Below are 23,314 nucleotides of genomic sequence, written 5' to 3'. Positions count from 1 at the left end.
CACAACGTTCTCCGCTCCAACTAAGTAGATGCCTTCACCATTCTCCAAACATTTTGTCTACACTCAGGCCTAGGGGCTCTGTGCACGGTGTTCCCTTTGCCTAGGATGATCTGACTTTCCCAACTACCAACATTCTCCAACGACGCCCCGCTTCCCATTAGATCAGAGTTGACCACTCCCTCCTCTGCAGTTCTGCAGCACTCGGTTCGGACTGGTGTTACACCACCTGCTTCAAGTCTCATTGTCGTGAACTTCCACATCCGTATTCCCCCACTGGAAGCCAAACATCGGGAAGCGGTGCCTATCTTAGGCATGGGTGCTCTTCCCAAAGGAAGGGCCTGAGGGCATACAATGCTTCTCCATAGCTCCTTACCCAACGCTGGACTCAAGGGGTCCAGAGGGCTGTTGGCACGAAGGACGGAATAACGTCAGTAAAGTCGTACCGAGATCGTCCCACCAAGATAACAGCAGCTGCTGTGTTCGGAATACATCATCTGTGCCGGGTACCACAAAAGGCCAATGCGTGTATCGTCCTCACAACCATTCTGGACACAGGTGAAGTATTCCCATTTCCTGATGTTGCAACCAAAGCTTTAAAAAGCTTCGGTAACTGGCTTAGTAACTACAGGGAAGGGTTGAGATTCAAGCCAAGGTCTGGGAACACACAACAGAGCCATAAAAATGGTCCTACCCTTTGACTCCACAATTGCACTCCTAAGACCTTATCTTACAGCTGTGGAGCAACAGGAGGAAAAGCTACATGCGTGAAGATGCTCGATAGAGCCAGAGGTGGTCACTGGGGCGAAGAAAATTAGTCAGTCAACTTGATGGAATAAGCACGCAGCTACTAAAATAATTATGGTACATGGAAAAATAAGTTTAAGTGCAAAAAAGCAGCATACAAAATACACTGTGACTACAATAATGTAAAATATATATTCATATGGACAGAGACAGAAAGGGCTACACAAATGTTTTAAGCCAGTATCTTCTTTAATGCTCTGTTAGATGACTTTGCTAACAAATACTTTATTTTTTTTTATTATTTTAATTTTTTTGCGGTATGCGGGCCTCTCACTGTTGTGGCCTCTCCCGTTGCGGAGCACAGGCTCCGGACACGCAGGTTCCGCGGCATGTGGGATCTTCTCGGATCGGGGCACGAACCTGTGTCCCCTGCATTGGCAGGTGGACTCTCAACCACTGTGCCACCAGGGAAGCCCACTAACAAATACTTTAAAAGCTGCTTGTTGAGTTTTTGTTCTTTAAAAGATGTCCTCTGGGGGGAATACAAATAAAGTTAATTTCTTCTTTTACTTTAAATGCTTCTCTTTAAAACACAATACAACAAACTAAGCATCTCTTCACAAAATATAAATATAGCTCATGGGTGTTCTAGAAATTAAAAAAGTATAAGACTGTGGTGTATCCATGCCATCGGATACTGTCAGCCACAAAAATGAATGAACTATGGATACACGCAACGATCCGGAAGAATCTTAAGGGCATCATGCAGAGTGGATAAAGCCAATCTCAAAAGGTGCTGTATGGTTCCATTTATATCATTCTTGAAATGACAAAGTTTTAGAGCTGGAGAACACAGAAGTGGCTGCCGGGGCTGAACGGAAGGAGGGCGGGGCTATAAAGGGAGCACAAAGGCTACAAAGGGAGTTCTGTAGCAACAGAAGAGTCGCATACTTTGACTGTTGGTGGTGGTGACATGAATTTACACATGGCATCAGATGTCACTGAACTGTACGCAAAAACACGCCAAAAATGAGTGCATGCAAAAACCGGTGAAAGTCAAGTACAGAGTCTTAGTTAACTATACTGTGCCATTCAATGTCCTGGTTTTGATAAAGCAGTGCAGTTATTGGAGAAGTGGGGTGATGGGTACCCAGGAACTCTCTGGACTATTTTTCCAAGTTCTTGAGAGTACACAATTACTTCAAAATAAAGTTTAAAAAGTGTGAGAGTATGGCTATCGTGGTGTAGAGAAAAGAGCACAGACTCTAAAGTTGGACAAAATTGCTTCCAATCTGAGTTCTGACATTTATTAACTGGATGACTTTGGCAAGTTACTGTATCTCTCAGCCACGTTTACCTGTAAAATAGGCACGATTAGAGATAATGGACTTAAAGTAACTGGCATGGTGCCCGGTATATGGTAGCTAGATAACAATGCAAGTTATTATTATTATTAGAGCAAAGAATATCTTAGTATGTGAAAGACATAACTGTGCTCTGCAAATATAGTGGATCAGTATGCTGTAGCAAGTAGTTACAGGGCTTTCTGTTTGTACCTATAAGGAGGCATCTTTTAGCTGGCGCCATGCGGTGAGACCCCTCACTCCATGACCGAATTCCAAATGCATAGAGATTAAAGACACTACTCAGTAACCATGTACATATGTAGCTGCATATTATAATGTATTTACTTCTCAATATAATCTAGTTATTAAAAATATACTATCAAGGGACTTCCCTGGTGGTCCAATGGTTAAGAATCCACCTTCCAACGCAGGAGATGCAGGTTTGACCCCTGGTTCGATCCCTGGGTAAGATCCCACATGCTGCAGAGCAACTAAGCCTGCGTGCTGCAACTACTGAGTTTGCGCACTCTAGAGCCCGCGCGCCACAACTACGGAAGCCCACAGGCCACAATGAAGACCCAGTGCAGACAAAATTTAAAAAAAAAAGATATTAAAAAAAATACTATCAGGCTTCCCTGGTGGCACAGTGGTTAAGAATCCGCCTGCCAATGCAGGGGACATGGGTTCGAGCCCTGGTCCGGGAGGATCCCACATGCCACGGAGCAACTAAGCCCGTGCACCACAATTACTAAGCCTGTGCTCTAGAGCCCGTGAGCCACAACTGCTGAGCCCGCATGCCGCAACTACTGAAGCCTGCACGCCTAGAGCCCGTGCTCTGCAACAAGAGAAGCCACCACAATAAGAAGCCCGCGTACTGCAACAAAGAGTAGCCCCCGCTCGCCACAGCTAGAGAAAGCCCACGCGCAGCAACAAAGACCCAATGTAGCCAAAAATAAATTTAAAAAATAATAATAATAAAAAAATACTACCAAGCAGTCTGTTACTATGCTTAGATTATATTGAAATTTACGAGTGTCTATTCAACTGTACCCCTAAATATCAAACTTGTACCTAAAAATACATAGAGTAGACAATAAATAAAAGTCTGATATCCTAATATCAAGATGGAAGCAAGAATGCAAATTTAAAAAGCAGAAGGATTAGAAGTGAGTGAGACCTTCCTGTTCTTTGTTCCTGCAGCAAGAAAATTCCTATAGCTCTGATTACCCTGACCCAACACAAACCAGAAAATGGGACACTGAGGAGAACCAGCCAGCTCCTGACCAAAGGCACCCACAGTCTAATGAGGCTAACCTGCCACGTTCTCCCCGAATGACAGGTTCAAGATCAGATAACCCAGCAAGCCCAACTGGAAGATCCAGGAATAGGAAAATTAGCTTTACTCTCTAGAAACCTGAGTCATCACTATCTAAGTATCATTAAATATTTAAGGATTCCCAAAGGTCCATGCTAACTCAAAATTTATTCCTCTGTACCTGTACGTATCTAAAATAGCTGAGAAGTAAATGTAACAGCTTAGAAGATGCAATCATTTGCCTTCTCTCTCGAGTGCATACTGAGTAACAGAAACTACTGGATGCTAGGGACCACGGGGAGAATTAAGATGTAGGTGCTGCCCTCACAGAGCTCAAGGCCCAGTCTGGGAAATGAGACACATGTACGCAAACAGCCACAATGCTAGGTTGTAAGTGCCAAGAGCCATTTAAAAAAATCCAGATGAAGTGGAATGGGAGGTCAGAGAGGGCAGGACGATTTCTAACTGATGGGGTCACACGATGGTTCTGCTGTGATGGCAATGTTAAAGATGATCCTTAAAGGGTGGAATAACAGCAGCTGGAGACTGGCCTTCCAAAAACAGGTACAGTGACAGTGGCTACACGTGTGGGAAAGCATGGGAATCTTATTTTAAAAAAACAAAAGCAAAACCAAATGGGCCAGGTTTAAGATCAGGTGGCAAGGGAATCCCCTGGGGAGTAGCCCAGGGCTTGGCTCAGGGTGACTGGGATCTGGGAAATGTGTCTTGGGCAGAGGTCTGCAACGCCATAAGGTGGCTGTATGCAGATGCGTCCAGCAGCGCCGAGCACTCCGCACCAGCACAGGGAGGGTCCACCCATTCCCTGCAGTCCTGGAAGCTAATGTTTCAGTGCAAGTGACAGGATCACCGTGAGGGTCTGAAAGTGGAGAGTGTCCGAGGTGGAAAGCAAAAGAAGGAGGTGAGCCGTGGGGAAGAATCACAGAGGCAGGCCCAAGTGTCTGGGACAATGGTGGTCCCACCAAGACACATGAAGGGCACAGGAGGGGGTTCTGGAGAAAGGTTAACATTATGAATTTTAGACACACTGGGTTTGAGTGTCTAAACACCCTGGGTTTGGAATCTAAAAAAAAAAAAGGTCATGAAGAACGTAGGGGCAGGATGGGAATAAAGACACAGATCTACTAGAGAACGGACTTGAGGACATGGGGAGGGGGAAGGGTAAACTGTGACAAAGCGCGAGAGCGGCACGGACATATATACACTACCAAACGTAAGGTAGATAGCTAGTGGGAAGCAGCCGCATAGCACAGGGAGATCTGCTCAGTGGTTTGTGACCACCTAGAGGGGTGGGATAGGGAGGGAGGGAGGGAGGGAGACGCAAGAGGGAGGAGATATGAGGATGTATGTATATGTATAGCTGATTCACTTTGTTATAAAGCAGAAACTAACACACCATGGTAAAGCAATTATACTCCAATAAAGATGTTTTAAAAAATAGAAAAAAATAATAAAATAAAGTGAAAACTAATAAAAATAAACACCCTGGGTTTGACTGAGAATCAAGTACAGACATCCAGGAGGCAGCTGGAAATGCAGAAGTGGAAGATCCCAAAGGCCCCTCAAACTCAAAATGCCCAGAACGAAGCGCACGATGTTTCTCTCTCCAAACTACATCTTCCTCTCAGTGGCTGGCACTCCACCGTCCAGTGACAAAAGCTGGAAACCTACAAGTCATCCTTGACATTCCCTCTTCCACTAGCCTTAATCCAATCTCCATGTTTACTTCTTAAATCCATCTTGAATCTGTCCGCCTCTCTCCAATTCTACCAGCAACTTCTCTGGGCCACTGGAATAGACGCAGGGGTCTCTTTGCATCTGCTTCTGCTCCCTTACAATCTGCCCACCGCACAGCAGCCCAGGTCATCTTCTACAGAAGTAACTCTGATGCTACCATCCCTCTGCTTAACCCATTTCCAAAGCTTCTCATTGCTCAACTCTAAAAACCTAAATCCTTAACGGGGTCTACAAGGCCTAGGTCATCTGGCCACTACCCACATCTCCTGTTCATCCCTTGCTGTTCTCCCAACCCCCAACCCAACCACACCATCACTTTTTCATGTCCCCTTTGGTCCCAGGTCCTCTCCTGTGCTGTTCTCTCAGCTTACTGTCTCCGACCCAGTCCACGCCAAGCATCTAGGGAACTGCCATTCATTCTTCAGACCATGGGTCAAGCATCATTTTCTCAGGACAATTTCCCGGGCTCCTCAAACGACCGCCCTCCTGTGCTGCTCCCAGGCAACACCTAGCATAGCTTGTTGTTACACCCTGGTGTGATTATCTGACTCATGGCTGTCAGTCCCACCGGAACCAAAAGCTTCGTGAGGGCGACACCGTGTCTGTTGTGCATGCCACTCTATCCCAGTGCCTAGCACGGTGCTGGGCACACAGCAGGCTCTCAGACAGTGAATAAAGAATGAAAGATCAGGTCTGGCGCTACAGAGTCGGAAAGCAACTGACAAGTGAGGAAGAAGAGGGCAAGGACAGGGGAAACAGACATTTAGGGGGTGGGAAGGAGAAATGAACTGCAATAAAGGCAAAGGGACGCACGGAGAAAAGGACAAAGAAAGCAGGAGTAACCAGCAATACCGACTGATCACTGCAGAGAAGGTAAAGAGCTGAGTCTCCCGAGGTCTACAGAATTGAGTGGTCAAAGAGGAGCTTTACCAGGGAGCATGAGCCAGACCCTGAGAGGTGAAGGAGTTAACAGTCCGGAAGCAGAAGCAGTGTGTGTGGACTCATTTTTTAAAAAGTCTAGCAAGGAAGGGGAAAGAGGATAGTATTGTAGTATCAGGGTAGCAGGGATGCAAGAAGGTGTTTTTAAAGTAAAGAGACTTGAGCGGGTCTGCGGGCTGGGGAGCCAATGAAAACCACACACGCAAGACACAGAGTAACTGGTGGGGCACTAGGGCTCCAGAGGGGCTAGAAGCAGAAAGGCTCCCTTTGTAAAAGAAGACATCTAGTTCCTTCCTCTGAGATGGCAGAGGAGGAAGGAAAAGAATTTATGGGAGCTCAGCGAGGATGACTTTTAACTTTGCAACAAAGCAAGAGATGAGGTCTGCAAAGGAGCTCAGAGGGGTCTGTCACTGGTGTGGTGGGGAATGTGATGAGAAGTCAATCTGAGATGGAGAGAATTGCCAAAGCAGCCACAAGCCCCTTTCTGAGGTCTGAAAGCCCGAACTTGTAGTGGAGCTAAATAATTACTTAAATCCACTGTGTGACTTTCAACAGGAGGGCTCAGTAGTGCACAGCCTCTCAAGCTTGGTGACTGGCAAATTGGGAATGGATGGCAACAAGGGGCAAGGGGACCTGGGGTATCAGCAGGGACTGTTTTAACCTGAAGATCTCAGTCGTCTTGCAGCAGCAAAATAAAGAGACGATTTAAGACTGAAATTTAAAAGAAAACCTATAGTACGGATCCTACGTTCCCACTGATGCTCCTACTTACAGACACTCTAGGATGTTTCATTATTATAGTCTTTTTAGCATTATTTCACCTCTTTTAAAATGAAAAAAGGTGCTAACTCCATTAGACGGAAGGAACTAAAAAAGGACAATGTTGAAAAGTTCCCAACGTATTTTTTTGAAAAGAAAAATACTACAGGAACCCTTTTTGTTCATGCTTGTTATAAAGTGGGAGGCAATACAGGTCTGCCACTCGTGTCAGATGCCCAGCTCTTGGGAGGCACAGTACCTCGCACCTGCCCAATGCTCATTTCAGAACCAGATATTTGAGAGGCAGATACAAGGGCCATCCATCCACCTTGATTCTCCAAGTCCCATCTCCGCACTGGTAAATCATCAAACAGCAAAGTCAACAGACCCCAGCCTGCTAGTCCCTCCCAGAAATACCTTTACCCAGTAAAAGTTAACATGTGTCCTGTCCTTAAAGAGGGTCTTGAATGGTATTCAAGAATCTTTAGGTAATACTCTGCCTAAAGAATGAAATCACTATGGTCCTACCTCTTACAGGAAACCCTAATGACAAATTTCTCCTTGAATTTAATCCAGGAAGAACATACTGTTTCCGACTGTCAGGTAATGAAAAGTGTATACACGACACGCTGCTCATCCCACCGGCAGCCCTAAGGGTTATCATCTGCTCATCTGTGCATCTCCGGAACTCCATCCTATTTTTAAAGAGGAGTTTGTGGAGTGACCGAGAGTGAGACCTAGGAACTTTCAGATGGTATCTACCGCTGATGGGGAGGGGAAAAGGATTTCTTCAGCTGGGGGGCAGATCCACAGATGTTTATGTTATTCTTTACAAACTTTCTGTGTTAAATATTTCAAAATAATTTTTTAAAAAGTGGGGGTGTGAATGGCAGAGATGGGTGGGGATGAATATGTGTGAGTTCTAGTGGAGAAAACAGCCAGGGCAGAGAAGCGGAGGGCCGGTTTAGGGAACAGTGAGTAGGGTACCTGTGCCAGCATGTGGGGTGCACAGCGGAGAGAGGTGGGGAGGCGACTCAGGGCTGAGCTGCAGAGTACCAAGAACACTGAGGAATTTGAAATGAGGGAGGAAAGGAGCCACTGAGAGTTTCCAAGTGGGGGGCGGGGAGAATGTCTGTAAGAATGTCTGTGGGAGCCAGAGAGAACGCAGTGGGGAGAAGATGCCGGCAGGGACGGGACAATGAAGACTTCAGAGGAGAACGGAGGAGGGGGAGGAGGTGACTCCACGGTGACTAGAAGAAGAGTAGCACCATCAAGAGAAGTAAGAACACCCAACGAAGGAAGTGGCAAGGAGAAAAAGCAGGAGAGTTTTGGCTCGGCCGTGCACCTGGGGTGCCAGGTGGAAAGTCAAGGGATCTCCAGCAGGTAGTGAGAAAGGAGAAGCTGGGGCCCGAAGAAAGGTCGCTGCTAGAAAACCGGGAGCGGGCTGGGCGGACTAGGGAAGGGGCCGGGCGGTGGCTGCTTTGCCCGGCAGCTGCCGTCAGACGGGCTGAGTGCGTGGGCAAGAGCTCGGCAGGCCCTAAGGAGCTTTGCTGACACACAATGCTAACTGGAGAGAAGCGAGTGCAGCCGGGAAGTGGAGGAAGCCGTGGGGAGGATGAATAGAGAGAAGTGTGCTGAGGGCCTGGGAGCTGCAGAAGCTTCCACCAGGCAGTGGAAGGGGGAGTGGAAGCAAGAGCAAGAGAGGGACCGTCTCCACAGCCTCTGTTCTCGCCGGGGCTCCCAGCCACCTCCCCATGACCACCCTCCGGGGCCTCTGTTCCTTCTTTATTTCACTGAACCTTGCAACATTTCACTCCCTTGTCCACTCCCTTCCTTCTAGAGATTTTGCTCTTCTCCCCACTTCCACCAAAGCCTTGTCTCACAAGCCTGTCCTCTGCTCTGACTGCGGCTTCTTCCTCTCCCCGCCCCGGAGAGCCGGGCCCCCCGAGGCTCCCTCCGCAGCCGCATCTCTGGTGGTCGTCTGGTCCCCTCAGGTAACCCTGTGGCTAGACCCGACTGTCACGGACACCCTTACTCGTGGAAGCACGAGTCTGAAGGTGCTGAATGTTTCCAATGGCTCCCGAGCCATTCCCACTTCGCACTCAGCAGCTGTAAGTCTGCGCATTCACACTTGCCTCCCGGGGCCTCAGCTCCAACCCACCCCTCCTGTGATGTCTATTTCCACGAATGAGAGCAGCTGCAACCACTCAAGCCCCAAACCACAGGGATCACTGTCGACTCGAGTCTTCCCTTCGACTCCCAACTCCAAATGCCACCCAGATCCTCCTGCCTGGCTCACGGCTGTTCCCTCCTTTCTACTGCAACGTGGGCTGGATTAGGACCTGCTCGCCTGGAAAACGGAGAGCACTTCCTGGATGGTCTCCCTGCCTCCAGTCTCCCCCTCCCCCAATCTGTCACACACGCTGCGACCCGACCTCCCTTCCTGCAATGCATGTGTCGTTCCCCACGTGACACGCACACTGCTGAATGGTGACTGATGACATGCTAGAGGCTGGCGAGGCTTCCAGCTTCGTCTCCTCCCTTCCCCTCCACACTCCCTCTCCGGCATGTCCCTCCGCCGCTGCCGCAGTATACAGGGCCCCTCCATAGCCCTAGACCCGCAACGCGCAAGAGCGCCCTGTGGAGCCTCCTCCCTCCCGCCCTCCTGTCCAGGAAACGGTCCCCGTTCTTCGAGACTTGGTTGGAACATCACCTCCTCTACAAGGCATTCTGTGACTCAGCGTAGAGTTAACCCGCCTCTCCCTTGTAACCTCATGGAACGATGCACCCGCCGTGGGCTCTGCCACTACACCACACGTGCTCATCTCCGTGTCGCGCACCCGGCACCGTGGCACTCACCCGGGCGCTCAGTGAGTGTTCCTGGGATAAGGATACGGCCACATGAATGAACAAAGGGTTAATCTGTCTTTCTCACCCACCACAGCGCCTGAGCCCGAAGTATTCCTGCGAGGGAAACTGGAAGCGGTCTTGCCCCCGGGGAGTCCACAGATGACAGAGTATTACAGGCCTAAATAGCCCCACTGGAGTCACGAGATCGAACGCAAGCCAAACCCCTCAAGGTCAAAAGGCGGCTATGGGATTTCTCAACGCCAAACGCAACGGTGGTGTTCGGGACCACCAGGTCTCGCCACTAGTGAAGGCCAGAGAGCGTGACAAATAAATACGGCTGAATTCCTTCCCTGCCACATGCCACGCTCCATCCTAGGCCTCACGGCTCGGCGGCGAACAGACACAAAGCATCCCTGGCCTCGGTCAGACGGGAAGGAGGCAAAGCAGTGAAATATCCAAAATAGGAGGCAGTGGCAAGTGCTCAGGAGAAACAAACAAACATGAAAGGGGGAGAGGAGGAGGGGGAGGGGTTTGGGACCTTTAGAGCCGGTGGGCAGGGTAAGTTTCCCAGCAATAAGTGTGAACATGGGGACATGAACACAGAGAAGGAGTGAGGCCTTCGGCGGAAGATGGCGAAGCCTCCAGGGAGGACATGATTTTTGAGGTGGGTTCTGAGGGACGAGAGGGCATCCAAGCCCAGTGAACACAGCCCAGAAGGGCCTCAGGTGCTGGGAAGGGGGCCGGGGCTTTGTGCAGCTGGACAACAGCACGGGGAGAAGCAGTGTGAGTCGAGGCAAGGGAAGTCAGAAGGATTTTTCTGCCACACGAAGGAGAGTGGATTTTATGCTGCGGGCAATGGGGATCCAACAAGAGTTTTCAGACTGCAAAGTATGCTGCTGAGAGTGGAGGGGGGGAGACCCCAAAGGACGCCCAGGGGAAGAAGGCCGCATGACAGTCCAAAGACCACGGTGCGTCTACTGGCCGGGACATCAGGGGCAGGAACCTGCCCTTGACACCTGACGAAACGGGACAGCTGACTCCCGAGGCAGGCCGTGCTCCCACTGCAGTGTTTACATACCTGAACCACACAGGTGTCCGCTTCAAAAGGCCAGTGAGATGGCGGCTCTTTGTCAAACACATGAGAAACATGCACATTTTGCAGCAGAATCCACAATTAATGTTCTTATTTAGGACTTTGAGATACACTATGATGACTGTGTTTTGAGGCTTCTGCATAACCACCCAAATGGCTTGCTTTATATGATGTTTTCTCTCATGAACTGCTTGTTTTTAAGCTTGGACTAAACGATGTGGCCAATTGGTCAAAATATTTATGTAAAACTTGGTAGAAGAAGAAAAAGATTAGCAGTCAGCGTCAAATGGGCATTTTATTCACCCACTCCGCGCTAACCCCTGGCCTCTGGAGTGCTGTATGAAAACGAAATAAATAAAGCTGGCCAAGTGTCGCCCAATTACAAAAGTAATGTATGCTCACGCCAAGTGGGAGGAGGAAAACAAAAGCATACGTAATTCCACCGTCCAACTATCGCAAGTACTAAACCTTTTGGTGTATTTCTTTCTGGCCTCTTTTCGACAGATAGTTTTTGTTTGGTCTCCACAGTTGAGATCACAGAACAGACACAATCTTGTCACGGCACCGCAGTTTAAATAATTTCCCCAGTTCATCACTAGTGACAGCACGAAATGGAACCGGGCATGTGCGGCTGGTCAACAACTTGCTCTAATTCGATTTTTGATGATTCTCGCATATATTAGCACAAAATCTCTCAGTGTGTCCCAATTTGACACTTGGAAGCTGTACCGAACGAGTCTCACTTTGGCTGGCCATATTGTATTGTATAGTACAGTATAGTATAATGTTATATAATGTTATATTATACTTTTGTTCGTTCAGCCTACAGGTATGTTAACTTTTTAACCAATCCCATCCAATTACTGGATCAAATAAACTTGAGCCCCTGTAAAGACAGACCTCTTCCATCCTTCACCGATACAACTGGCTTTTATGAAGTAACTATTAGCTACGCTCAATTTTACATTAGTGGCTTCACTCCAATATCTTAGCCGATCAAGACTGCTTCAAACCCCTTCCCCTTCCCTTTAACCCCCTTCCAAGTTAAAGGCTTGATACCAGTTACACAGTCTGTCAATAATACTCCCAACGGGTTTCTTTCTTTCCTGGGTACGTAATCATCTGTTCAAATGATAAATTCTACAGTTGTTGCCAACTGTTGCCAAGGGTTGACAACCAGCTCACTGCTCTGTTAATTTCCAGAATCTTCTTTCACATTCTGGAAAACTAAAACATTTGTTCAGCTCCAGTCTTGCTTAGAAGCCTGAAGAGAGTCACATAAGTAAAATGCCCAATCTCAGGCCCATGGGGGTCTAGGAACACTACAGAAGTGGGCTCCCACAGCTAAGGCAATAACAGTAATAAACAGCATTTTTCGGAATTCGGACACAAAGATGAACATAATTTTTTAAAAATCCAAAGGTGCAAACTAATCTAGATTAGAACTGTCCTGAAGAAACTCTGAGGTAAAAAGCAGTCAAACAAAAGCTAGATTCCCCCAACACTCCCAACATCTCCTGCGTTTAAGCTGATGTTAGGCTCCTCTTCCACGTGCCCCGGCCCTATTTATCCCTCCTCCATCCAGCCCATCAAAATACAGCTGCCCCTTCAGGCTGGTCTGGGCAACGGCAACCCACCACAGGCCCTTCTGGGACAGCCTCAGCAGCTGTTCATTCATTCTTTCCCTTCTGGAGCATCTCGTCTCCATCACGTTGTCCCATCGATGGACAATTCGTTGAAATACCATGGCAAACATCTTATGGCCACGGAATGAGAAGGTAGAGTGGCACTAAGCCACAACATAGTCATCCTAGTTCTAAACTGCTACCTGGTGTTCTGTAATTGAACACTTGGAAAGTTCTAGAGCAGTGGGCCTTAACAAGGGATTCACATCAGATTCACACAGATCAGCATCCTCATCTGTGATGTTTTAAAAAATGACCGCTGTGCCTGGACCGCAAGCCTGAACGTTCGGATGCAGTACGTCATGGCATCTGTAGTGGCTGCTAAGCGCCGCAAGTGGTTCTCATCGGTGCTTCTGGTAAAGAACCACTGTTCTACACCTAACTAACTTCTCCAAACTAGCAAATGGGTACAGTTACAAAACTCCCCTCCCCAGATTATCAAGGACAAAACTTATTTTAATTCACTCTATTCCTACATAAACAGGTGTTAGTGTTAAATGAGCTTTGCAAAAGCCAAAAATTGAGAGTTGAGAAGCAAATATACCCCCGTGTTAATCTGACCCACAGTCAATCTTGCAAGGTAGAAGAGAAACAGTTTAGCATTATCTTTAACAGTTAGGGTCATCTTTATGGTCTTAGATTCTACTTACCGTTTCCAAACTTCTTAAATAAAGACGATAATTTGTGATGTAAACTCTTCCCTTAATGGGGCCATTGAAAGGACATATGTAAATAACTTCTTTGTCTATTAAGATAAAAAAAGTACCCTAAAATAATGGAAATATATACCAAGATACACAACAAATGGCACTAATTTAATAAAACTATTTGGCTAAGAATAACTACAATTAAAAAAAAAGTCACTGAAAAGGTCTAAAGCAAGCACTGGCAATGCTTCTACATTACCATGCTAGGTCGAATGGGGCTGCCACTACCTCGGGACAAGGTGAGAACAGCTGGAGAGCAGAAGTGAAAGAGGGTACTGACGCTGCTACCCTCAGGTGGTTGTCAAGGTAACTCGTGAACTGCAGACTTCAACCAGAGGATGGCAATTCACGTAGGACAGTCTCACAGACTCACCACCAGATCAGCTTTGAGGTCTACAAACCTCTAACCACACAGAACATCATGATGTTTTTAATAAATGAGTGTCAGCAGTAGAAATGTTTAGATAGTCTATTCTTCCTCTTTTAATAGGCCAGAGAAGAGTGGAGCTAGATTCATTTCACATATTAAGTGAGATGAAACAGATGGCCAAGAAATTAGTACATCTTTGGTAGAATCAAACATAAGGAGAAACTAAATCAGGAGAGTTGAGTTGTTATAATAAAATATATCTTTGTCTTATCTTTCAAGGATGTCCTTGAATGTGTTAATGGCATTTGTTTATCTATCTATTTATTTATTCATAGTAATTTTGAAATCCCTTTCTCCTCAGGTGCTAAATGAAGAGTACCCAGTAAGGCTATTTCATGCTCATTCAGTCGGTTAGTACCTCAGTGAAGGTGCTGGCACTGATACAGAGCACCAAAACTTTACGAATGAAGACCATCAAAAGTAAGCTATCCTCTTTGTTCTTATCCAGAAATTGGGATGGACACACGCCACCGGTTTCCTTTTCAAGACTAGGATCACGTGTGCAAGTCCGTGGACATGGACTAGTTTCTCATGGTGCATGGCTAACTCATTCACACAGGTACCACGTCTATGACCTTAATCTGATTAGCACCATGCTTTCAGCCATTTAAGCTAAACAACCCAGATCTTAGTCAATAAAACGAAAGGTTCTCTGAAACAATGGTAACTGTATCATCACCAAATGGGAATCTGAGAGGGGGATGTCGACTCTAATAAAAAATGTGAATGCCCACAACATGAGCACTTCGCTTAGAAGCTGTCAGGTGCTTCTGGATTGTTAAGCCAGAACGAGCTAGTCTTTCCGAAGTAGATACCTTCCTCGTAATATGAATTTATAATGAAGAAAATAAGCCAACAATCAGAATGTGACATCAACATAACTAACTTCGGCTATCTGGCAAATCAAAGGTATTTTAAACCACTGTGGTCTCCTATATTTCAAAGAAGACAATACTTGGACTTTAAGCCTCTGAGTTGAGGCATTTTAAAGCATACATCATAGACTGGAAAACCTTAATACCATTTTGTTCTTATCACCTCAAACCATAAGAGCTTAGAGCTCCAATAAGAGACTTTCAAGAGCTAATCCACATTTCTTTTCCAAAATAATTCTGTCTTTGGTACAGAGGAAAAAAATATCACTATCCCGGAGAGCGTGAAGCTCTTGAGAGAACTCTTTGATCAAGAAATGTAACTTCTAAAGAGTCCGTGGGATTGAAGCCACCTGACCCTGCTGGACCTCTCATCAATGTACGAAAATCCTAACTTCACAGGCTCCTTACCAGTGATGCGGGTTTCTCCTGGAAGTCGAGGAAGAGCCTCACCGATATCCCGATTAACTCCATCCCTAGAAGTCTGGAAACAAAATGCTGCCATCAGGAGTAATGACATTACATTTGCATAGGATTTTGAGCAACCAAACAGAGATATCGTTTTCAAAGAAAAAAATTAGAGAAATAGTGACCATTACAGAAAATTGGCACAGAAAATCCAAACGACTAAAAACTAAACTTAGCATTCAACATTCACTAGCTGTGTTAACTTTCAGTCTGTAAATAACATTAGCACGCTTTTCAATGATATTAATTAAACACCCCTTCCAAGCAATTTATAGTTAACAGTGTTCAGGAAAGTGATAAAAAGTAAATATTAAGTGTATTCTATAGGTACACATATACTGTGGCAGCTTTTTTGTCATATTAAGTATTTAGTCCTATTTTGTTGAGAGAAGGAATGAAAACTTGATTTCAATAGGGCCTTAACTGAGCAACAGTAATTACAGCATCTTCTCACGACACCAGAAAATACCAGTTACTACACACTGGGTTTCCTATTTTATTGAGATCTTTCTTCATGTAGGTGACTAGATAAGAGGACGGGGTGGCCTGTCATTGAACTTTTGAGCCAACAGGGGCCTTGGGAACCATCTACGCACAGATTCTTCGCGTGACTTTACTGCGTCTCTAGGCCTGGCTCCCCACGCATGGTCCTCGTTCAATCACCGCAGCCGCTCTGCCAGACAGGCAAAGCATTAGCCACTAAAAGTGAAGGTGAGTTCTGAGAGGCTCATTTGCCATGTGACTTGGATGCCTGGGAAAGGAGTCTTTCAATCTATTCAGCCGCCCCAGCGGATCAGTGCCAGGCACATCACTAACATCTGTTTGGGCAAAAGGTTTTTTCATCGCTGTTTTTCATTCATTTTTTTCTAGTTGTTTTCCAAAGTCACGCTGCAATTATTTCATGTGTGAAGCTAGTAATCCTTGCCTCAAAGGAGTTTCGTGAATATTAAGTGAAACAAACTACACAAGCACACTTCTGAGAATTACCAAGGGCTACGCAAATGTAAAGTATTCTGAAACAAGAGAAACGTGGCTTGTGTATTTAGGTGAGAGATAAGCTGTCAAAGAGGGGGGCTCTGCTGGATTTTTAATGGTTTTAGTCTTTTTATTCAGGTACAAAGTGAAAATTCCTAGCTAATTTTCAACATGTTTTAGTGCTTGTAAGCTAAGCATTTTATAAATCAGAGGGTAAGGCAAACTGTCCCCAGCCAGGAATGCCTTCTTCAACGAGGAGCAAAAACCGCATGTTTTATATAAACGATAAGACTGCAAAGAAATTATCATCCTCCTTTAACACTGCCTCAAACTAAAAACAAGTATAACGAGCAAATTTAATATTCATACAGCCTTTAAATACCACAGTTCTGGGTCAGGAGAAGAAAGCGTAATTCAGCCACAACATAAGGGAAACAAATGTCTATTAACACAGGAAAACATGGGATTAACAGATGTACTTTCACAGTAGAGTAACGTTACACAAGGACTTACAATTACCTTCTTGAAGTTACTCTTGTGTTTAGAACTGATCCTTGTACCATAACAATACTAAAATACAATAAAGACTTTTATAATGGGGGGATGAAAAGGTCCTTACAAACATGACACAAAAAGCAGAAAATATAAGAAAAGACTGATGATGTGGTTACATAAAAATTTAAACCTCTGTATTCCAAAATCCAAACACATAAATATAATTAAAAGGCTAACAGTAAACTAGAAAAAAGTCTTATATGTTATTATTATATGTATTATAAAGAATAATATATATTACTAAGAGTTGATCATCATAATTTATAAAGAACGCTTATAAGTCAACAGAAAAGGATACCCCAAACACCCCAAAACACAAATAGGCAAAGGACACAGACAGCCACTTCACAAAACAATTACAAATGGACAAGAAATACACCTTTAAAACAAAACAAAACCAAAAAAAGGTACCCTTGTTAGTACTCAGGGAAATACAAATTAAAAGACACTAGTTGGCTCCCTTCTGATTGCTTGGGTAACTCTCTACACTGCTTGTGGATGTGTAAATGAATCTCTCTGGCGGATAATCAGTAATATGCATCAAAAGCCTTAAAGGGCCACGAATAAAGCTTATTTAAAATTCCTCCTTTCCAATAGTTGTTCCAATATCTCCCTCTAATTACACAATTTCTCCTTGACACTTGGAACCATTTTCTGTTAATGCTGTATTTGTTTTGGTCCTATAACTCTTTTATCCTCATAATTAGAAAATAACACCAATATTTAGGAAGGTGTTAACAGCCTGTTCAGCGGGCCCTGGCTTCCAATCTCTCCTTCAGAAAGCTTTCAGGGGCAAGAGATTGCCTAGTATCTTAAATGTAACACTGGAAGTAGTTCACAAGTCAGAGGTTCTCAAAACTGAAGTTATGTGAAAGGATTTACAAACAAAACTCACTGAACACACATAAGATAATCAGTCTTTTACTGAACAAGGCGGGTTAATGAAACCACATGTATCACAGAATTTACATTATGTGAATAAATAATGAAATTAATAATTCAAGAAACCCAGAATGAGCACCTAATATTCAAATACGAAAGGAGAAATGAGAGAAGGAGGCACAGATAAATCTGAAAACTCAACTTACCCTCTTAATAGACTCATTCTCCAAGGAGTGTGAATTATATTTAGAAGTCGGTGCAGAGGCCATACTGGAAACTCTACCAAGAAAGACAACATTCAGTATCAATGGAATTGTATGCAATTTCAAACATACTGCAATTGAGAACAAGCAGGAGTACGCTTGACAAGCCCTGTTTCCCTCGTAGTCTCCAGTGGGAATGAGACACACGAAGTATCAACCACAACACAGCTCATGGGAAAGAGCTCCGATGAAGGTGCAGGGAACCGTGGAGGACCAGAGAAGGGGGAGCTCAGCAGAAGACACCACACATGTTCCCGGAATTTTTATTCCTAGCCTTCAAACTGTCATGGGAGAAAACTTAATGTTCACTAATTGTGCAACAGGCTTCAAATTTCCACATTTCTTAGTTTTTAAAGACAGTTAAGAGGCAGCCAGGCAGAGTGATAAAAAGGGGAGACTGCTGAACTCACTCTTCTTTCCCCTTTAATAATTCTGTTTTCTCTAAATTAAGGCAAGTTAAAGTGGCATGGATTTGATGGAAATCAAATTAGGAAGATTTGATTTAATCAGCATTTTCTAGGGAAAGTATATACTTCATTTAAATAAGGCTTATTCATCACAATTCAGACATAAATGAAACCATCATATTCGGAATACATACAATACCTTGGTAACGCAGGGGTTTATTTAGACTTTTGAAGATGATAGCAACAACAGGAAACTAAGTAGTGCTTTGGTTATTTTATTTATCAAAGTTAATGACACCGAGAGAGACATACGAAGTCACTGGTGGTTAAACCACATCCAATTCAGCAGGTGACTGTGGATATTTATAGGATCTTTTTTGCCAGGCTCATTAAAAAGACCAACCACTCACTAACAAAATATGCCACGGAAAACATCACTACCCCTTGGAACAAAACCTAGTGACTTGATAGCTGTGCACTGCTGTTCAATGTCCTTAAGTAAGGCCTGAGAGGTGAAAGAAGATGCAGATGAGGGTACCCATCAGGACAAAGAGGCAGCAAGATGGCCAGGTGAGAACAATCTTACAAGATTAGCACCGCCAGGCTTCCTCCACCAGAGCTCAGCTCTCCAAGGGCAAGGCTGGGGGTCCATTTGGGTCAAGGTTATCTCCTGGCACACGATGACACTCATAACTATTTGATGAACGAATGACTGATTATGTGCAAAACACACACTATTGTGAAACATGATGATGCTCTGAGCTTGTGTATCAGTTCACCAAATCCCAGAACACTGGAACTAGGAAACTACTGCAGAGGCTTAAACATGAACACTTAGGGCAAAATAAAATACTTCTTTACAGAAAGGAATACTAAACTTAAAAGACCTGAAACTATTAAGAGGTAGCACGATCTAAAATTAGAAATAACTTTTTAAAAAAGATTAATGAATAACTCTAGAATGAATTAAATGCAGACAAAATAGTTCAGACAATACAGCCTTGGAAAAAACCTCTCTAATCGTAAATTCAAATCCAGTCAAATAACCCATTATTCTCTGAGACAGCAGAATGGATGAGATGGACTGGATAGAGCAAGTCAGATGTTTCTGCCCTGAAATTATTCTACTGACTAAACAATATTACATATTTGGGGGATTTTCATCAGGAACGGATATAGAATTACTTTTAGTAATCAGATGCTATAATATTTAAAACATTTTTATCGTATAAGTCAATGTCTTCAAACACATGTTAAGTTATTACTGTCAAGTCAACATAAGACATTTCAAATGCTGGGTTATATGATCGACTCAGTCTTCACGGTCCTGTTTATAAACCATAAAAGAAAGATGAGTCTTCCTGTTTTCATCAATCCTCATTTAAAAACTTCAATTTAAAATGAACTAAATAGGGACTTCCCTGGTGTTCCAGTGGCTAGGACTCCGTGCTCCCAATACAGGGGGCCTGGGTTCAATCCCTGGTCAGGGAACTACAGCCCACATGCCACAACTAAGAGTTCGCATACTGCAATTAAAGATCCCGCACACCGCAACTAAGACCTGGCGCAGCCAAATAAATAAATATTTTTTCAACATAAATAACATGAACTAAATTTAACAGAGGGAGGTCCTCCTTTTCCCCTTATTTTTAACTATCTGATTGAGCTATAACTCACCTACTATATAACACACCCCTTTCAAGTGAACAATTGAACAGTTTTAAGTATATCTGTAGAATTGTACAACTATCACCACAATTGGTTTTAGAACATTTTCATCACTTCCCCCCCAAAACCCCATACCCATTAGTAATCATTTATCACTCCCCATTCCCCCAGCCCCTATCACATATTTGCTTTCTATCTCTATAGATTTACCCATTCTGGATATGTCATATAAACAGAATCCAATAATATGCAGTCTTTATGTCTAAAGCCCTCATTTTTAGAGTTACCCTAGAAGACGCTACTATTAAAAGCTGGATTGAGTACAAAGCTGAGAAATCCAAGGGTCTGGGTAACATGGGTTAGTTCCATGATGAGGTTTGCTTTCAAATGTCACCAGTGAGCCTCTCTTTGTTGAAAGGTTGCAACAGACCCTTGAAATGTACAGGAGCTGGAGCAGCATGACACTGAACAGCACAGGTACTGAGCCGACTCCATTCAAATCCCGACTGTGCAATTCACTATTTGACCTTGGGTAGATTATTTCACTTCTCTGGGTTTCGGTTGCTATTATCTCTATCTTACTACAGCATAGTTGGGCAAAATGAAGTAATACACATGAAGGGCTTAGAACAGTACATGACATATTTGCTAACAAATTATTAGCATCCTTTTCAATAATGAAATGATAATAACTGAATGCTGACGCCACAACCAATTCTTCGACAAATTAGGTCTGACCCTAGAAATACTAGGAAGAACGTTAACTACCACAGGGACAGTGCATGGCCAGTGGTGATCTAGCTATATAAAGCTTCTCTTGAAAAAGTACATGGAGGGACTTCCTTGGTGGCACAGTGGTTAAGAATCCGCCTGCCAATGCAAGAGGACAGGGGTTCGAGCCCTGGTCTGGGAAGATCCCACATACTGCAGAGCAACTAAGCCCGTGCACCACAGCAACTGAGCCTGCACTCCAGAGCCCACGAGCCACAACTACTGAGACCGCGTGCCACAACTACTGAAGCCCACGCACCTAGAGCCCGTGCTCCGCAACAAGAGAAGCCACCGCAATGAGAAATCTGCACACCACAATAGAGCAGCCCCCGCTCGCCACAACTAGAGAAAGCCCGCGCGCAGCAACGAAGACCCAGCGCAGCCGAAAAGAAATAAATAAATACATTTATATTAAAAAATAAAGTACATGGAAATACTGTCTCATTTGGACCCTGTGCAGAGTTGTAGAAAACGTACTAGATGGGTGAGTGCAGGCCCTGAGCTGTCTCTAATATCCATATCTTCATCTATAAAATATCTCTGTTGGTCTAAATGGGGTTCAATAATAATTAGAAGCTATAGTAAAGTTTACAAAAGTCAGCTACCCTTTTGGTTATAGTGTATTTTGCCCCAAACCCCTAAAGATCAAGCTTCAATCCTTTTTATTTTAAAAAACATTGAATTTGGGCTACCTTGGCTTTAAAGTGAAAACTGAAACTTAATTCCCTATATATATGCTAATTTCAGGAATCTAACCAAAGGTAGACTTCTATCTTTTTTGATCCTGAAAAAAACTTTTGTGATGATTTAAGCCCAGTCTTCTCCTATTACCGAGAAGATGGCAGGAAAGCCTAGAGAGGGTACTATGACAAGACCCCAGCGTTGAGTCAGTGGCAGGACCAGCTCTAGCTGACATCTCCTAACAGGGCAGTATCCTTTCCATCCAGGGAAAAGTGAGTCCAAGTGATCTCTATTTTTCAAGAAACCAGGTTGGATGAGACTGGTCCCAGTCTCAGTAGAGAAGGAGTTTTAGAGTAAGAAACATAGCTAGGAAAACTCATCTAGGCAAGCAATCTCTGAGACCCCACACACACAACCCCTTCAAATAAAGCTACATAAAGGTGGCATTATTTAAAAAATCAAATTTTAAAGTTACAGCATGGCCTCAATTGTGTCTCTCTTTAAATTCAAGCCAACTAACCTCAATGGTCTCATGGTATCTCCCTCTGTCCCTCCGTGTCCCTTCACCTCTCTTCCCCCTCTCCCTCTGTCTGTCTCCTTCCTCTCTTTCTCTCTCTGCCCCTCTCTCTCCCTCTGTCTCCTTTCCCTACCACTTACCACCTTCCAGATAACCTGTTGTTACTGTCCACCCTCCACACCAGAATAAAAGCTCCCACCAGAATACAAGCCCCTACCAGAATACGAGCCCCCAGCAGATGAGGATTCTGGTCTGTTTTACTTAATGCTGCAGTTACAGCACCTGGTACAGTGCCTGGCACCCAGTTGGTACTTAATAGATATCCATTAAATGAATGAATGAACTGGGCTTTAATAAAGACTCAGCCAAAAAACTTAACTGTTGTTTGCCCGATATTTCACTTAAGTCAGAAATTTATGCAAGCTTAAAAAAGGGTAAAACCAATCCTTGGCTAATCAAGATGCTCAAGGCACCATGGCTCTGCACAGCAGAATGGCATTAACTTCTGGCGCCTTGAAGCACCATAAGGAACTTGCACCAAAAAGAACTACCATCCTGCACTACAGACTTTACAATGGAATAGATATTTCAAATTAAGGTACAAAGACCTCTTCCCCCACGCCCTTCTTCCAGACTAAGAAACCGCTCCCCTCTCCGTTGCATATGAAAAATAGGATTTCACAAAACACCTGCGGCAGACGTAACTATAAGCACTCTCAAATAAATAAGGACCATTTTTACCCTTACCGGAAACATCTAAAAGCAGTAGAATTAGAAAATAAATTTGACATCCACCTCATTGGGCCTTTGCAAGCAAAATCTAAACTCCAAGGGGAGCTCAGTGGCCATGGTCACCGATTTGCAATCGATGGCCCTTGATTAGGGGTTTTCCCACACTTTCCGTGTACAAACAGTGAGGAAAGGCACACAGGCCTTCCTCTTTGGATTTTACTCGCTGTGCTTTCTTACTCTGTGTTGCTGTTTAAATGAAGCTTACGGGTGATCTCTCTCTGGAGGCTCCCTTGAGAGCTGTGGGAACCTACCCAGTCTGCAAACCGACTTCGAAAGGCTGCCAGCGAGCAAGAAGTCCTGCACAAGCAGCCTCTGAATCCAGAATTCCAGGTCTTTCGAAGGGAGCTTTCTTTACTTGGAAGTCTGTTTTGAAAAAAATGTGAAATACTCAGGGCAGAGCTGCTCAGTACTCCCAGACCCAATGCTCCCCTTATTATAAAACAAAGTTGTGCAAAGCCCCTTTGGCTAGCCTGCAATGAAAGTCAAGGATATTATCAAACCAACCACAATTTTAAAAATCAGCAATATAATGCCTGTGCTTCAGGATGAAGGAGAAATATAATAAAAGGACAGTGATTTATAATAACGTATTTTTCAATACAAATTACACTAAAAACAAAAACACCCCCCGTTTCCAATTTGGCCTCTAGGGGGAGTATCGCCCCCAGTGAGAACCACTCGCAAAGCGAGTTCTGTTCTGCACCTGAATGCCCAGAAACACGGGATCTACAAGACTAACTTGTGCTGACTTTTGCAATAAAAGGAATCCAAGTCAGAAAAAAAAAAGTAAAGCTGTCACTGTTTGCAGATGACATGATACTATACATAGAGAATCCTAAA

At 44.4% G+C, this 23,314-nt stretch overlaps 1 protein-coding gene across 3 annotated transcripts in view; it reads right to left on the bottom strand.

The window, feature by feature from the left end:
- The window catches only part of MTM1 (myotubularin 1), a 98,381-nt gene that overhangs the window by 55,374 nt on the left and 19,693 nt on the right, over window positions 1-23,314 (bottom strand). For 2 of the 3 annotated variants that reach the window (XM_082681708.1, XM_082681709.1), the window contains exons 2-4: window positions 17,582-17,654; window positions 14,907-14,979; window positions 13,137-13,231 (exon numbers count right to left, since the gene is read on the bottom strand). In XM_082681708.1, the coding sequence (XP_082537834.1) occupies window positions 13,137-13,231; window positions 14,907-14,979; window positions 17,582-17,644 (231 nt within the window). In that variant the 5' untranslated portion in view covers window positions 17,645-17,654. Of the gene's footprint in view, window positions 1-13,136; window positions 13,232-14,906; window positions 14,980-17,581; window positions 17,655-22,725; window positions 22,838-23,314 lie in introns of all 3 variants that reach the window. The other variant, XM_082681710.1, reaches the window with a different exon arrangement.

This window comes from Grampus griseus (assembly GCF_964374135.1).
Source record: "Grampus griseus genome assembly, chromosome: X".
Taxonomy (NCBI): domain Eukaryota; kingdom Metazoa; phylum Chordata; class Mammalia; order Artiodactyla; family Delphinidae; genus Grampus; species Grampus griseus.
This window is presented reverse-complemented; position numbering and strand designations above follow the sequence as displayed.